The sequence below is a fragment of the Oncorhynchus kisutch genome, linkage group LG30 (assembly GCF_002021735.2).
Source record: "Oncorhynchus kisutch isolate 150728-3 linkage group LG30, Okis_V2, whole genome shotgun sequence".
Lineage (NCBI taxonomy): Eukaryota > Metazoa > Chordata > Actinopteri > Salmoniformes > Salmonidae > Oncorhynchus > Oncorhynchus kisutch.
The window spans coordinates 10812935-10829951 of NC_034203.2; the positions used below are offsets into that span (position 1 = coordinate 10812935).

Consider the following 17017-nt stretch of genomic DNA (forward strand, 5'->3'; position numbering starts at 1 on the left):
TTTTGACAAAATCTGCGGCCCTTGCAGAGCAAGAGAAACCACTAGGCCTACTTCAAGGTCTCTGAGTGAGAGAAGTCACCCGATTGAAACGCTACTAGCGCGCACTGCTAACTAGCTAGCCAGTTCACACTGGTTACACCTACAAAGACCAAAGGCGCAATCGATTAAATAAAAGGTCATCAGGCTACCCTCTCCTTGTGTTCTGGCAGACATATCCATTGCCTTGCCTCCTACCCAGACTTTAAGCTACACTACATGATCAAAGTATGTGGACACCTGCTCATCTAAAATCTCATTCCAAAATCTTGGGCATTAAAATAGAGTTGGTCCCCCCTTTGCTGCTATAACAGCCTCCACTCTTCTTGGAAGGCTTTCTGCTAAATGTTGGAACATTGCTGCGGAGACTTGCTTCCATTCAGCCAGTAGCGCATTAGTGAGGTTGATTAGGCCTGGCTCGCAGTTGGTGTTCTAATTCATCCCATAGGTGTTTGATGTGGTTAAGGTCAGGGCTCTGTGCAGGCCAGTCAAGTTCTTACACACCTCTCTCAAAAATTCTGTATGGACCTCGCTTTGTGCACGGGGCATTGTCATGCTGAAACAGGAAAGGTCACCCCCCAAACTGTTGCCACAATGGCGGTGAGCTTTACACCACTCAATCCGACGTAGGGCATTGCGCATGGTGATCTTGTGTGCGGCTGCTTGGCCATGGAAACCCATTTCATGAAGTTCCCGACTAACCGTTATAGTGCTGATGTTGCTTACAGAGGCAGTTTGGAACTCGGGAGTTTGTGTTGCAACCAAGGACAGACGATTTTTATGCGCTAAGCGCTTCAGCACTCAGCGGTCCCATTCTGTGAGCTTGTGTGGCCTACCACTTCGCAGCTGAGCTTTTGTTGCTCCTAGATGTTTCCACTTGTTGCACTTCACAGTTCCACAATAAAAGCACGTACAGTTGACCAGGGCAGCTTTAGCAGGGCAGAAATTTGATAAACTGACTAGTTGGAAAGGTGGCCTCCTATGATAGTGCTCTTCAGTAAGGCCATTTTACTGCCAATGTTTGTCAATGGAGATTGCATGGCTGTGTCCACATACTTTTGTATATGTATATATATACATAGTGTATTCTATTTTATATCATATTTATCATCCTTGGTGTGGTAGAATGTGTTCAAAACATGATGCATTACATTTCCTCTGGTCTCATGAAGTTTATTGGAGTTTGTTTTGCATCGACGGTACATTCACTATTTCATGTGCTAAAATTATTAATAGAAAAACAAAGTTAAGAAAAATAAAATATCTTTCAGTCACTGTGAATTTGCTCATTCTGTACTATTGCAGGAATATAAGATGTCTTTGGCTTATAAGGTGCTGAATAAGACATTTATTTCAGGCATGCAGATGTTTCACCATGCTTTTTACACATCAAATCTGATGAATGGAAAGACAAAATATGGGATGGAATAAACTGCCATCCAGATTTGATCGCTTCACGATGATCAGAACCACAAGTCATGCAGTCTTATAACTGCATTTAGTTATGGTACTAGGGAGGGCCTCATTCAAGGGGGTAAACTGTTACAATTTGTACATACACTTAGGGTGTCAGTATATAGAACAGATATAGCCTATATTTACTGTCATATCATTTGGATGGTGGAGAATGAACCCAAAACCTGACCCTACATTCTGACCTTACATCTTAGCTTATTTAGTTTATTCAGTATGACCTAAACCATGTTGATATGTTAACAAGAATAACAAGTTATTGTTCTCTGCATCCCTTTCTTACATTTTACATATTGCCATGATGATTGACTAACACTTGGAGCCAGAAGTGTCAGTATCGTTAGATTGTCTTGTTTGTTTCTCTCCTCTCGCTCTCAGACGAGGGTAACAACTCGCCTGAGGGAGTTGTATTCAGGTCCTGCCTGGTGGGCTGACTGTTAGGAGTCGTTTGTGGGGTAGCATCGCCTGGTTTGGACAGCTGAGGCCCGTTCGCACACACCACTGCCCCTTCTGATCTGCTAAAGCTGAACAGCTTCCCTGGGCTGAAGGTCCTGTTGGGGGACTGGGACCTTTCCTGGTTCACGGACGCAGCCGTCACCACGGTCCCCGGTGCTGGTGTTACCGACAACGGCTCCTTCTTCAACTCCGGAGACTTCCGGAACTTGAAGCTGAGGAAGCCTGCTAGTTTGGCTTCTCCCCCGGTTGGGGACTGAGGGGAGAGGGCCGTGCCTGAGGAGAACTTCCCCTGCTGGGGGAAGATCTGCTTGAGCTTCATTACATTGCTGTTGCCTCTCTTGGGCTTTTCCACAGGCTTCCACTGGGTCTTCTCATGGTGGTGCTGGTTGTCAGCCTTGTGGTACTCGCTTTCCTGCTGGGCCTCGGCCTGGAGCTCCACCTGACGCTGCAGCTCCTCCTCCTCAAGCTGCCTCCTCAGCTGTTGCTGGGAGTGCTGCTGGGCCTGACGCTCGTGCTTCTGCATATGAACAAGGTAATACTGTATGTATAATATGTGGCAGAAAGAAAACAGACTTGGCAGGCAACACTATCTGTAACCACGTTCCCATCCACAGTTTTTATGCGAGTAAAGTCATATATCATACAGTGCCTTGCGAAAGTATTCGGCCCCCTTGAACTTTGCGACCTTTTGCCACATTTCAGGCTTCAAACATAAAGATATAAACCTGTATTTTTTGTGAAGAATCAACAACAAGTGGGACATAATCATGAAGTGGAACGACATTTATTGGATATTTCAAACTTTTTTAACAAATCAAAAACTGAAAAATTGGGCGTGCAAAATTATTCAGCCCCTTTACTTTCAGTGCAGCAAACTCTCTCCAGAAGTTCAGTGAGGATCTCTGAATGATCCAATGTTGACCTAAATGACTAATGATGATAAATACAATCCACCTGTGTGTAATCAAGTCTCCGTATAAATGCACCTGCACTGTGATAGTCTCAGAGGTCCGTTAAAAGCGCAGAGAGCATCATGAAGAACAAGGAACACACCAGGCAGGTCCGAGATACTGTTGTGAAGAAGTTTAAAGCCGGATTTGGATACAAAAATATTTCCCAAGCTTTAAACATCCCAAGGAGCACTGTGCAAGCGATAATATTGAAATGGAAGGAGTATCAGACCACTGCAAATCTACCAAGACCTGGCCGTCCCTCTAAACTTTCAGCTCATACAAGGAGAAGACTGATCAGAGATGCAGCCAAGAGGCCCATGATCACTCTGGATGAACTGCAGAGATCTACAGCTGAGGTGGGAGACTCTGTCCATAGGACAACAATCAGTCGTATATTGCACAAATCTGGCCTTTATGGAAGAGTGGCAAGAAGAAAGCCATTTCTTAAAGATATCCATAAAAAGTGTTGTTTAAAGTTTGCCACAAGCCACCTGGGAGACACACCAAACATGTGGAAGGAGGTGCTCTGGTCAGATGCAACCAAAATTGAACTTTTTGGCAACAATGCAAAACGTTATGTTGGCGTAAAAGCAACACAGCTCATCACCCTGAACATACCATCCCCACTGTCAAACATGGTGGTGGCAGCATCATTGTTTGGGGCTGCTTTTCTTCAGCAGGGACAGGGAAGATGGTTAAAATTGATGGGAAGATGGATGGAGCCAAATACAGGACCATTCTGGAAGAAAACCTGATGGAGTCTGCAAAAGACCTGAGACTGGGACGGAGATTTGTCTTCCAACAAGACAATGATCCAAAACATAAAGCAAAATCTACAATGGAATGGTTCAAAAATAAACATATCCAGGTGTTAGAATGGCCAAGTCAAAGTCCAGACCTGAATCCAATCGAGAATCTGTGGAAAGAACTGAAAACTGCTGTTCACAAATGCTCTCCATCCAACCTCACTGAGCTCAAGCTGTTTTTCAAGGAGGAATGGGAAAAAATGTCAGTCTCTCGATGTGCAAAACTGATAGAGACATACCCCAAGCGACTTACAGCTGTAATCGCAGCAAAAGGTGGCGCTACAAAGTATTAACTTAAGGGGGCTGAATAATTTTGCACGCCCAATTTTTCAGTTTTTGATTTGTTAAAAAAGTTTGAAATATCCAATAAATGTCTTTCCACTTCATGATTGTGTCCCACTTGTTGTTGATTCTTCACAAAAAAATACAGTTTTATATCTTTATGTTTGAAGCCTGAAATGTGGCAAAAGGTCGCAAAGTTCAAGGGGGCCGAATACTTTCGCAAGGCACTGTATATTATATCATAAGTTTCAGTGTAATTTTCGAAATGCCGGCAGATAATTTGTTAATTCGACATGATGGGATCTTTTTGCGTCGGTAAAATGTATTTTGCTGGAAATGGCGGTGGAAATGCCTTTATACTTAAATATTGATATAATAACCATCACATCATCGTAAATTTGGAGACACCCGATGATATGGTATGTGGTCCTCCCACTACGACTCGGGAGACAGTTTATTAGGCTACACTACAGTTTGTTAGGTCCGCACTACTCGCTGCCATTTCCGACTCACTCTTCCACGCCCAAACTCCAGCCATGTCTTCCTTCAAAAACACAACAGCCCAAGAAAGTCTTCTTCTTAGGCCTTGGATATCATTCACCATTTAGTCCACTTTTATCCATGGATTAGCAACATTTTACTTCTCATTCTGAACAAGTCATATGACATTACATGCATGCACTTCCGTCTGCTCTGGACTTTACATCGAGAGCCGTGATTTCCTCTCGACAGCTGCTCTTGACGTCTTTCCTACTTCAAACTTTGAATTTCGGCGGATTTTTGGACAAACATCAGTGGTGCGTGAAAACATCCCCATAACATGCTGACCACACCACTCTCATTACGTGTGCGAGCATTGCAAAATAAATGTACACAATACATGTTATTCAACAATTTCATCCAAACTGCTCGCAAGCGTCTGCACAGCCAGGCGCTACAATATAACTTGGTTCTATTTTTGACGCTTGACACACTGCAAGTTCCGCCTCGCTGCAAGTCCCGCCTCTACCAACTCCTCGTTGATTTAAGGAGCATATACCCATGTGGGTGATTGAAAGCTGAACTGAGGTCCATACTCTAGTCCAGTTGGTGGTGGCAATGCACCTATAAAGTCCACAGAAGACGTCTGAAGGAGGAGAGATTATTAGAAACTAACAAAATGTCCCCTTTTTCCAGTGGATTAACTGTTGGAGTAAAAAACACACAATTTTGACTCAAAATGGGTCAAAATTCTACAAATATCTTGGACAAAAAGGACCTTGTGCATTTCAGGTAAAATAACACCCTAATGTTCATATCCCAGGACAAATTAGCTAGCAACAGCAAGTTAGCTAGCTAAATTACCATGAATCTTTAATGCATTTCGACCTGTCCCCAAATTAATATAGTTGGTTCATAGTTTGGTTTGATATTTCAACCTGCGTGTCCTGATCACGTCTGGTGTAGGTGGACAAAATCAACATGCGCGCGAGCGGTCTGGTCAGCATGTTAGAGTAGAGTGTTTGTTCTCCGCTGATCAAATTTGATCAACTAAATTGTCAAAAAGAGCAGCACGACATCTTGCCTTGAAGCGCTGTTTTGTACAGATAACTGTACAAAACAAAATGATTTGTTGCCACTCTTGGCCCTGCCGCAGAATGCTTCCTTATGACTGCATGTGATAAGATAGCCTACTACAAGGGATTTTATTAACCAGCTTCATGAGGTAGTCACCTGGAATGCTATTCCAACAGTCTTGAAGGAGTTGCCACATACGCTGAGCACTTGTTGGATGCTTTTCCTTCACTCTGCGGTCCAACTCATCCCAAACCATCTCAATTGGGTTGAGTTCGGATGAATGTGGAGGCCAGGTCATCTGATGCAGCACTCCATCACTCTCCTTCTTGGTCAAATAGTCCTTACACATCTTGGAGGTGTGTTTTGGGTCATTGTCCGGTTGAAAAACATGATATTCCCACTATGGGATGGCATATCGCAAACCAGATGGGATGGCATATCGCTGCAGAATGCTGTGGTAGCCATGCTGCCATGAGTGCCTTGAATTATAAATAAATCAGAGACAGTGTCACCAGCAAAGCACCCTCTCACCATCACACCTCCATGCTTCACGGTGGGAACCACACATGCGGAGATCATCCGTTCACCTACCCTGCGTCTCACAAAGCCGCGGTTGGAAGCAAAATTCAAATTTTTGGAATCATCAGACCAAAGGACAGATTTCTACCGTCCTAATGTCCACTGCTCGTGTTTCTTGACCTAAGCAAGTCTCTTCTTCTTATTGGTTCCGTTAAGTAGTGGTTTCTTTGCAGCAATTCGACCATGAAGGCCTGATTCACGCAGTCTCTGAACAGTTGATGATTAGATGTGTCTTTTACTTGAACTCTGTGAAGCATTTATTTGGGCTGCAATCTGAGGTGCAGTTCATTGACAATTTCTGAGGCTGGAAACTCTAATGAACTTAACCTCTGCAGCAGAGATAACTCTGAGTCTTCCTTTCTTGACCTTCATGTCTTAAAATAATGATGGACTGTTGTTTCTCTTGGCTATTTTGACCTGTTCTTGCCATAATATGGACTTGGTCTTTTACTAAATTGGGCTATCTTCTGTATACCAACCCTACCTTGTCAGAACAAAACTGATTGGCTCAAACACATTAAGAAAAGACATTCCACAAATTCACTTTTAACAAGGTACACCTGTTAATTGAAATGCATTCCAGGTGACTACCTCCTGAAGCTGGTTAGGAGAATGCCAAGAGTGTGCAAAGTTGGCACCAAGGCAAAGGGTTGCTTACTTTGAAGAATCTCAAATATAAAATATATTTATATTTTTTATTTTACTTTTTTGGTTACTACATGATTCCATATGAGTTATTTCATAGTTTTGATGTCTTCACTATTATTCTACAATGTAGAAAATTGTAAAAATAAAGAAAAATCCTGGAATGAGTAGGAGTGTCAACTTTTGACTGATACTGTAAACTTACGCGAAAAAGTACATTTTGTGTACACTATATCATCACGCACTGTTTAAAAAAATATATTTTTGGTGGAAACATACCACTGGTGGGGAAATGTACATATTTTCTTTATGCAGATTCTAGAATATTCGCATGCAAATCTGTCACCAATTGGATGGAAACCTAGCTTGTGAACAGCTTTGGTTTGTTTCATGACTGTGTAAAGTTAGATGCCATATGCTGACATCAGCTTTCATGACTGTATGAAATATGTTATGTCATGACATTATGACAGCATTATGTTATTATGAAGGCCAACGTTACCAGAGGGGTCGAAATTTCAAGTTTCATACATACTTTTCTCAGTACAAAAGGATGCCCTTCAGTGGCTATATGTATCAGAAAATGCAAAGAAAATCCACCAAAAGGACACAAACTTGGAGGATGTTAGTGATTGACAAGGGTGAGATGCGAAGTACATTATATGCTCTGTGGATTTAGCCAAAAGTGTTTAGAGCTATGCGACTGTACCTTGAAAGCCTCCCTTCGACGGTACTCTAGTTTGGCCATCTCGTCTGCGACCCATCCAGGAATATCAGGGATGGCCACATGGATGACGTATTTGAGGAGGATGGCAAAATGCTGTATATCCCAAAACAAGAAAGGAAACAAACACTGACATGAGAACACAGAAAAGTATAGATTGCTGGTATCAAATCCTAGATGCCATTGCCTGCCGTTGTGCCCTTGAGCAAGGCACTTAAACCCCTCCACAACAACTGCTCTGCGGGCATCCAATGTGGCAGCCCCTTGCTCCAACCTCTCCAACCTACGTACAGTGCCTTGCGAAAGTATTCGGCCCCCTTGAACTTTGCGACCTTTTGCCACATTTCAGGCTTCAAACATAAAGATATAAAAATGTATTTTTTTGTGAAGAATCAACAACAAGTGGGACACAATCATGAAGTGGAACGACATTTATTGGATATTTCAAACTTTTTTAACAAATCAAAAACTGAAAAATTGGGCGTGCAAAATTATTCAGCCCCCTTAAGTTAATACTTTGTAGCGCCACCTTTTGCTGCGATTACAGCTGTAAGTCGCTTGGGGTATGTCTCTATCAGTTTTGCACATCGAGAGACTGAATTTTTTTCCCATTCCTCCCTGCAAAACAGCTCGAGCTCAGCGAGGTTGGATGGAGAGCATTTGTGAACAGCAGTTTTCAGTTCTTTCCACAGATTCTCGATTGGATTAAGGTCTGGACTTTGACTTGGCCATTCTAACACCTGGATATGTTTATTTTTGAACCATTCCAGTGTAGATTTTGCTTTATGTTTTGGATCATTGCCTTGTTGGAAGACAAATCTCCGTCCCAGTCTCATGTCTTTTGCAGACTCCATCAGGTGTTCTTCCAGAATGGTCCTGTATTTGGCTCCATCCATCTTCCCATCAATTTTAACCATCTTCCCTGTCCCTGCTGAAGAAAAGCAGGCCCAAACCATGATGCTGCCACCACCATGTTTGACAGTGGGGATGGTATGTTCAGGGTGATGAGCGGTGTTGCTTTTACGCCAAACATAACGTTTTGCATTGTTCAATTTTGGTTTCATCTGACCAGAGCACCTTCTTCCACATGTTTGGTGTGTCTCCGCAGGTGGCTTGTGGCAAACTTTAAATGACACTTTTTATGGATATCTTTAAGAAATGGCTTTCTTCTTGCCACTCTTCCATAAAGACCAGATTTGTGCAATATACGACTGATTGTTGTCCTATGGGCAGAGTCTCCCACCTCAGCTGTAGATCTCTGCAGTTCATCCAGAGTGATCATGGGCCTCTTGGCTGCATCTCTGATCAGTCTTCTCCTTGTATGAGCTGAAAGTTTAGAGGGACGGCCAGGTCTTGGTAGATTTGCAGTGGTCTGATACTCCTTCCATTTCAATATTATCGCTTGCACAGTGCTCCTTGGGATGTTTAAAGCTTGGGAAATATTTTTGTATCCAAATCCGGCTTTAAACTTCTTCACAACAGTATCTCGGACCTGCCTGGTGTGTTCCTTGTTCTTCATGATGCTCTCTGCGCTTTTAACGGACCTCTGAGACTATCAAAGTGCAGGTGCATTTATACGGAGACTTGATTACACACAGGTGGATTGTATTTATCATCATTAGTCATTTAGGTCAACATTGGATCATTCAGAGATCCTCACTGAACTTCTGGAGAGAGTTTGCTGCACTGAAAGTAAAGGGGCTGAATAATTTTGCACGCCCAATTTTTCAGTTTTTGATTTGTTAAAAAAGTTTGAAATATCCAATAAATTTCGTTCCACTTCATGATTGTGTCCCACTTGTTGTTCATTCCTCACAAAAAAAATACAGTTTTATATCTTTATGTTTGAAGCCTGAAATGTGGCAAAAGGTCGCAAAGTTCAAGGGGGCTGAATACTTTCGCAAGGCACTGTATGTATGTGTGTCTTACGGAGGGTTTGGGATAAAGTGGATGTCAAATTTTGGATAGACCTTGCGCACAATTGATGAATAATGTGATCTTAACCTATACCAGAGTGGATAGAGTATGTGTGATGTTGCAATGCTGGGTGTGGTGTGTAGAGGGAGCTGCTTGCTCTTCTCAAGCCTGGGCTAGATCAGCCGGTGAAGCGTCAGACTCTTACTCTCAGGGTCATGGGCTTGAGCTGCACATTGGGCACAAGCACTGTAGCAATAGTTTCTCAGTTACCTGTCCTTTCCTTTTTCATTTTGAAGACAGCACAATGTGGATCTAACCTCTTGTACAATGCTGCAATTGATATTCAAAACAAGATGTCATCTTTGAGTGAAGGCTATTTACTTGTGTTTAGACAACACCTCCTCCTTTTTTTGCTATAGTCCATTGTTTTATATTCTGTAATCTTTGTGGATCTATGTACAGTGTCCTTGGTTTTGATAAAGGTAGTATATAAAAAGTACTACAATTGCTACGATTGTTGTCTGTATTTGTGGCATTGATCCACTAGGTGTCACAGAGTGAAGACACAATGGCTGGCTACGTTTTACCTCCAGTACCACGATGGAGATGATGACCATCTCAGGGCTCAGCCAGGGGAAGAGTCGCTGCAGCTGACCACACTGGCCAATGAGATAACAGTTCACCATAATGGCTATCAAGCCCATGGCCTCCATTGCTGTCTGCACACAGAGAGAGTGAAATCTCTGAGGAAAAAGAACTTTATGAAATAAATAACAGTTAGCATGCTTTTTTGCAGAGATGCTTGAAATGTATGATTCTAAAATGGTTCTCTGACCTTAATTGCAGGTGGGGTAAATATACACTGAGTGTACAAATCATTATGAACACCTGTTCTTTCCAAGATATACACTGACCAGGTGAATCCAGATGAAAGTTATGATCCCTTATTCAAATCAAATCAATGTTAATGCAAGTGTAGCAAAATGCTTGTGCTTCTAGTTCCGACAGTGCAGTAATATCTAACAAGGGACCTAACAATTGACCAACAACTACCTAATACACACAAATCTAAAGGGGTGAATGAGAATATATAAATATATGAATGAGCGATGGCCGAGCGGCATAGGCAAGGTGCAATAGATGGTATAAATACAGTAAACATTATTAAAGTGGCATTATTTAAAGTAGCATTGTTTAAAGTGACTAGTGATCCATTTATTAAGTGGCCAGTGATTGGGTCTCAATGTAGGCAGAAGCCTCTCTGAGTTAGTGATTGCTGATTAGCAGTCTTATGGCCTTGAGATAGAAGTTGTTTTTAAGTCTCTCGGTCCCAGCTTTGATGCACCTGTACTGACCTCGCCTTCTGGAAGATAGCGGTGTGAACAGGCAGTGGCTCGGGTGGTTGTCCTTGATTATCTTTTTGGCCTTTCTGTGACATTGGATGCTGTAGGTGTCATGGAGGGCAGGTAGTTTGCCCCGGTGATGCATTGTGCAGACCGCACCACCCTCTGGAGAGCCTTGTGGTTGAGGGCGGTGCAGTTGCGTGATATAACCTGACAGGATGCTCTCGATTGTGCATCTTTAAAGGTTTGTCAGGGTTTTGGGTGACAAGCCACATTTCTTCAGCCTCCTGAGGTTGAAGAGGCGCTATTGCACCTCTTCTTTGGTACAGGAACAATGGTGGCCATCTTGAAGCATGTGGGGACAGCAGACTGGGATAGGGAGCAATTTAATATGTAAGCACAACACACCAGCCAGCTGGTCTGCACGCAGCTAGGGATGCCGTCTGGGCCAGCAGCCTTGCGAGGGTTAACACGTTTAAATGTTTTACTCACGTCGGCCACAGAGAAGGAGAGGGGTGGGCGCAGTCCTTGTTAGTGGGCCGTGACGGCGGCACTGTATTATCCTCAAAACTGGCAAAGAAGGTGTTTAGTTTGTCTGGAAGCTTGACGTCGGTGTCCTGGTTTTCTTTTTGTAGTCCGTGATTTCCTGTAAAACCTGTCGCATACGTCTTGTGTCTGAGCCGTTGAATTGCGACTCCACTTTGTCCCTGTACCGGCATTTCGCTTATTTGTTTGCCTTGCGGAGGGGATAACTACACTGTTTATATTCAGCCATATTCTCAGACCTCTTTCCATGGTTAAATGCAGTGGTTTGCCACCATCCATCCACGGTTTCTGGTTAGGGTAGGTTTTAATAGTCACAGTGGGTACAACATCTCCAATGAACTTCTTTATAAACTCACTCACAGAGTCAGCGTATAGATCGATGTTGTTATCTGAGGCAGACCGGAACATATCCCAGACCGCGTGATCAAAACAATCTTGAAGCGTGGATTCCGATTGGTCAGACCAGCGTTGAATGTTTCTAGTCACTGGTTCATCCTGTTTGAGTTTCTGCTTATAAGACGGTAGGAGCAAGATGGCGTCGTGGTCGGATTTTCCGAAGGGTGGGGGAGGGATTTGTATGCATCACAGGAGTTAGAGTAGCAGTGATCGAGTGTATTACACCTGTGCATAGTGCAATCAATATGCTGATAGAATTTAGGTAGCCTTGCTCTCAAATTTGCTCTATTAAAATCCTCAGCTACAATAAATGCAGCCTCAGGATATATGGTTCCAGTTTACATAGAGTCTAGTGAAGTTCCTTGAGGGCCGTCTTGGTGTCTGCTTGAGGGGGAATGTACACAGCTGTGACGATAACTGATGAGGATTCTCTTGGGAGATAATATAGCCGGCAATTGGTTGTAAGGAATTATAGGTCGGGTGAGCAGAAAGACTTGAGTTCCTGTATGTTGTTATTATTACACCATCTTCCCAGAGAGGAGTTTAACTCTGTTGGCGCGATGCATGGAGATGCCCGGTGGTTGAACTGATCCCGAGAGAGCCATGTTTCCATGAAACAGAGAATGTTACAATCTCTGATGTCTCTCTGGAAGGCAACCCTTGCTCGAATTTCATCTACCTTGTTGTCAAGAGACCGGATATTTGCGAGTAGTATACTCAGGAGCGGTGGGCGATGTGCACGTCTACGGAGCCTGACCTGGAGGTCGCTCCATCTGCGGCGCCGTTGTTTTAGGTCAGCTTCTGGGATTATGTCCATTGTCCTGGGTGGTGGTCCGAACAGAGCATCCGCTTCGGGAAAGTCATATTCCTGGACGTAATGTTGGTAAGTTGACGTCGCTCTTATATCCAATAGTTCTTCCCGGCAGTATGTAATAAGACTTAAGATTTCCTGGGGTAACAATGTAAGAAATAATGCATAAAAAAAAAAAAATACTGCATAGTTTCCTAAGTACTCGAAGCGAGGCGATCATCTCTGTCGGCGCCATCTTGTTTTTCAGTATATTCACATAATTTAAACATACAGTATATAGATTTACATGGAGTGTATTGATGTCATTTGTTAAATCCACTTCAATCATTGTAGATGAAGGGGAGGAGACAACAGGTTAAAGAAGGATTTTTAAGCCTTGAGACAATTGAGACATGGATTGTGTATGTGCGCTATTCAGAGGGTGAAAGGCAACACACATTTTTTTTTTAAGTGCCTTTGAACGGGGTACCGTAGTTGGTGCCAGGCGCACATGTTTGTATCAAGAACTGCAACGCTGCTGGATTTTTCACACTCAACTGTCCACCAGCCAACTTGACGCGACTGTGGGAAGCATTGGAGTCAACATGGGCCAGCATCCCTGTGGAATGCTTTCGACACCTTGTAGAGTCCATGCCCAGATTAATTGAGGCTGTTCAGAGAGGGTGCAATTCATAATTTGGAAGGTGTTATTAATGTTTTGTACACTCAGTGTAAATCTATATACTGTATGTCTAAATTATGTGAATATACTGTATGTCCTGGGTTATTCCAGGATAAACTCATATTGGAGAGTAGGAGTGCTGACCTAGGATGATTTTTGCCATTTAGATCATAATGAATAGGATTATATGAACAAGGGGGGCCTGATTCTAGATCAACACTCCTACTATGAAACATATTTTGAATACGGGCCCAGATGTGAGCGACCAATGACCTGCCACTGTCCAATGCTCTCCACCCTCTGGCCAAAGGGCCTCTGCAGGCCTGTGCAGAGCTTCAAGGCGTCACTCCGGATTTCGATGATGTTGTTGATGAGGGCCCACATGGCAGCCAGCGGGAAGGCGGAGGAGAAGAGCACCACGTAGCCAAACTGGATGAACATCTCCTGGTAGTCCTGCAGGGTGTCCTGTTGGGTCAGAGGTCAAAGGTATGAGGTCAAAGTCACATAATCACAAAGTCACATGGAATAGCATTGGTGTTTCAAATAACTTTTTACTTTAAATTTGAATGTACTGCTGCATGTACCAGCTACTAACACTAGCCAGAAATACTCTCCAAGTCCATTAAATTAAACTAAACACGTATCCAATATAAACTGACAGCAGGTCAAGTGCATAACAACAGATCTGATGACTAAGACACACCTCATATGTCTGCATGCAGCTCTCAACCTCTGCTTGGCTGAGAATGACAGACTTGGGCTCATCAGGCGGGTCAATCCAGGACTTTGTGGCCTTTTTCTCTGGGATTGGACTCTTCCATCTCTGACATACTAGCGTGTCATAGCCATTTGGTGGGGAGACACTAGTCTCCTTGGTCTCAGAGGACTCATAGGTGACAATGTCAGAGACTATCTCAAAGATGCTGGAAGGATCCATGCCCTCCTCCACCAACGTGGGACTGTCCTCCAAGAAGCTGTCCTCTGGCTGGGTCGCCAAGGCAATGTCCCTGGCAACATGCACCTTCTCATTGAAGCTAATCTTCCGTTGCCTCAGTGTGTAATTTATGTCCCACTCTTCCTCTGTAAACCTATAGCCAGCTTTTAGATCTCCTCTCTTCTTCTGTTCTGTCTGTCCAGGAAGTGTGGCAGGGCCTTTGGGGCTTAGCAGGGACTGGATAGTCCATGAAGCCTGGGACTTTCCTAGAGCCAGGCGGCTGTATTTGAGCACTATGGCCTGGAGAATCTCCCACACGACCTTGGGGGTAAATACTCCTAGTTTGTGATGCTCGTACAGATAAGGCTGGAGCACTTCCTTGATGTTCTGGAGGAACTGGCGGAAGATCAGGAGAGTGGCTAGCGTCTGTGAGGAGACAGTGTGAGTGATTCAGTTGCTATTCCTTGGGGGATTTTTGTTTGTTTGTTTGTTCAATCATGTTTTCCATTATCCAAATCTAATTGACAGATTTTACCTCCTTCAGTCGCTCCATGTCCTTGAGGTAGAATCCGATGTAGAAAAGGCTAAGGTAAGAATTGATAAACTCAAACTGCAAAATGAAGAGAAGGACTTTAAATCAGACTCAGACATGGCATTTCTAAACATATATTTACAAAAGTGTTAGTCAATAATACACCCCCGTGAATAACAGTGGTTAGTATGGTCGAAAAAAAAAAGAAGAAGAAATATCTAACTTACAAAAACCATTTTAATGATGAGATTATTCTCATAGGCACTCTGAAGTCTGTAGTTCTCTGTAAGAAAATAATACCAATCATCAAAAGACATTGCTCCATTTGATACTGATTACTGAACAAACCTGTGTGATCACTTTGTACAACACTACGTACCTGGTTTGAGGAGTTAGCGAGTTGATTTTGGTCAATTTTTGAGTTCAACTCGGGATAACCGGGGCTACAGAAGTGGCTCACATTTTAGACAGGTACATTTACATTTAACGATTCCTTCAGAACTAACCTGCTCCAGGGCAGGCTAACTCAGGGCTAACTCTACTAATCATGAATGAAATGCCTGAGCTGCAAGTTGAGGACCAATTGAAACAGATTTCCTCCCCTTTGACAAAGATTGCGTCATAGACATCTTCATTTGAGGAAAACGACTGATTTAAATATTGTTTCTGTGTGTGTTTAAGAAATAGTAATGTTAAAATACTAAATGAAAATATTTTTATCGATAGGAATGGGGGAATAAAAGCACATATTAATAAGCACACCAAAGACGACATTAACAATAAGTAATAAAATAAAGACGGGACTTGTAAAAGCCGATTTCACACCATAGCCTGCTAAATCTGCAAGATCACTTTTGTTAAATTTGGACTTCGGCACAAATGAAAATGTGGCACTGAATCGCCTATGGATGTTTCAGCATTGTCACAATGAAGAGTTCGGCATTCGACTAGCCACGTGCGACATGCACGCACAGTTTCAAGTCTGCTAGAGTTAGTGGCAGGTGGACGAGCAATATTCACCGTCAGTGGCGTAGCGGTGCCTGGAGAAGTGTGTATACTCAAATTTTGCTTAAAGAAATCCAAACGGCCAGCCCGGTGAAGGAAAGGCGCCCTGTGTGAAAAATTCGGAGAAACCGTGACATACTCTGAATGATCTAAAATGATAAATTCCATATTGGTGTTTCACAGTCAGGCCAACCCAAGCTGTACTGAGCAAGAAGGCTAATAGTAGGCCCACTATTGAAATAGATAAATGAGGCTGTCAACTGAGTCAGAAATTCACTTTTTTTTTTTCCTTCTGGTTTTCGCTCTCAAAGTCACACTTTTATTCATAGAAAAACAACAAATTGCATGTTCTAAGTCCACAACAATGCTTAAACCACATCAGGTGACCACTTTTGAGGTCTGGGAAAAATCTGAGATATTAATTTTTTTTGTGTTTTGTTACATTTTATTCAAGTGTGCTGGCACCTAGCACTGTTGTTTGGGTAGCCGTGTTTCAGTAGCGCACATGAAATGGAGTTTGCAAAACAAATGGCCACTGTATTGATGCAAATAATCAAGATATTATTCTGCCAGGTAGGCATAGGCTACTTTATAGCTCTTTAACTGAGAAGATTTTTGGGAAAGCCTTTCCATCTACCAGAAGACGGTTACTCCTATCATTAGCGCCAATATATTTGTCCTGTTCCTTAATTGTTTGAAACATGGACATTTTACTTCATATTGTGAGGCATGTCCTACCTTGTTTCAATGTAGCCAAGCCAAAAACCGATCATAGGAATGTTGAGGGATTTAAAAAAAAAAAAACACTTCCTCATATGCGCTCTCCTGTTCATATCAACTTTCTTGTCTATTGTCTAGCAGCCAAAGGCATTATCCTAGTCACACAGTATTAGCAAACCATGATAGTTGTTGCATCTTTAGATCTCCCCCTTTCTAAAATTCAAACAGATATTTTCATCTCTGTCCATGAAACCGCTTGCTTGCGGTGAGCATTTTAGAACAGTGTTTTCCTATTCACGTGTAGGCCTACAGTACCACCATGTGCACATTGCTGCACTTAAAATGTGAAAAAAGACTATTTTTATCCCAATTCTAAGCGAAACATTCAGATCTTTTCCATCAGCTTTATTCATTTAAACGCCGTGTACCTCCACATCACTAATTTGATACCCATCAGTGGAGATTAAGAAATTAGTATATGCAATGCCGACTGAAAAAAGAGTGGGTATATGGCGTATACCTGCGTATAGCCTCCACTACACCATTGTCCACAGTCGTAATATGGATGAAAAGCTAACTGAAGCTGGCTATCTTTTGAAAACCCTGAGTAGATCTAGCTTGCATCGTAGTATACCCCACTG

At 42.8% G+C, this 17017-nt stretch overlaps 1 protein-coding gene across 2 annotated transcripts in view; it reads right to left on the reverse strand.

The window, feature by feature from the left end:
• Window positions 1-1193: 1193 nt before the first annotated feature.
• LOC109875330 (anoctamin-8) overlaps window positions 1194-17017 on the reverse strand; it is a 32659-nt gene continuing 16835 nt past the window's right edge. The window contains exons 11-17 of one of the 2 annotated variants that reach the window (XM_020467651.2): window positions 14879-14934; window positions 14655-14729; window positions 13889-14545; window positions 13459-13650; window positions 10016-10147; window positions 7497-7607; window positions 1194-2482 (exon numbers count right to left, since the gene is read on the reverse strand). In XM_020467651.2, coding sequence (XP_020323240.1) covers window positions 1850-2482; window positions 7497-7607; window positions 10016-10147; window positions 13459-13650; window positions 13889-14545; window positions 14655-14729; window positions 14879-14934 — 1856 coding nt within the window. In that variant the 3' untranslated portion in view covers window positions 1194-1849. Of the gene's footprint in view, window positions 2483-7496; window positions 7608-10015; window positions 10172-13458; window positions 13651-13888; window positions 14546-14654; window positions 14730-14878; window positions 14935-17017 lie in introns of both variants that reach the window. The other variant, XM_020467650.2, reaches the window with a different exon arrangement.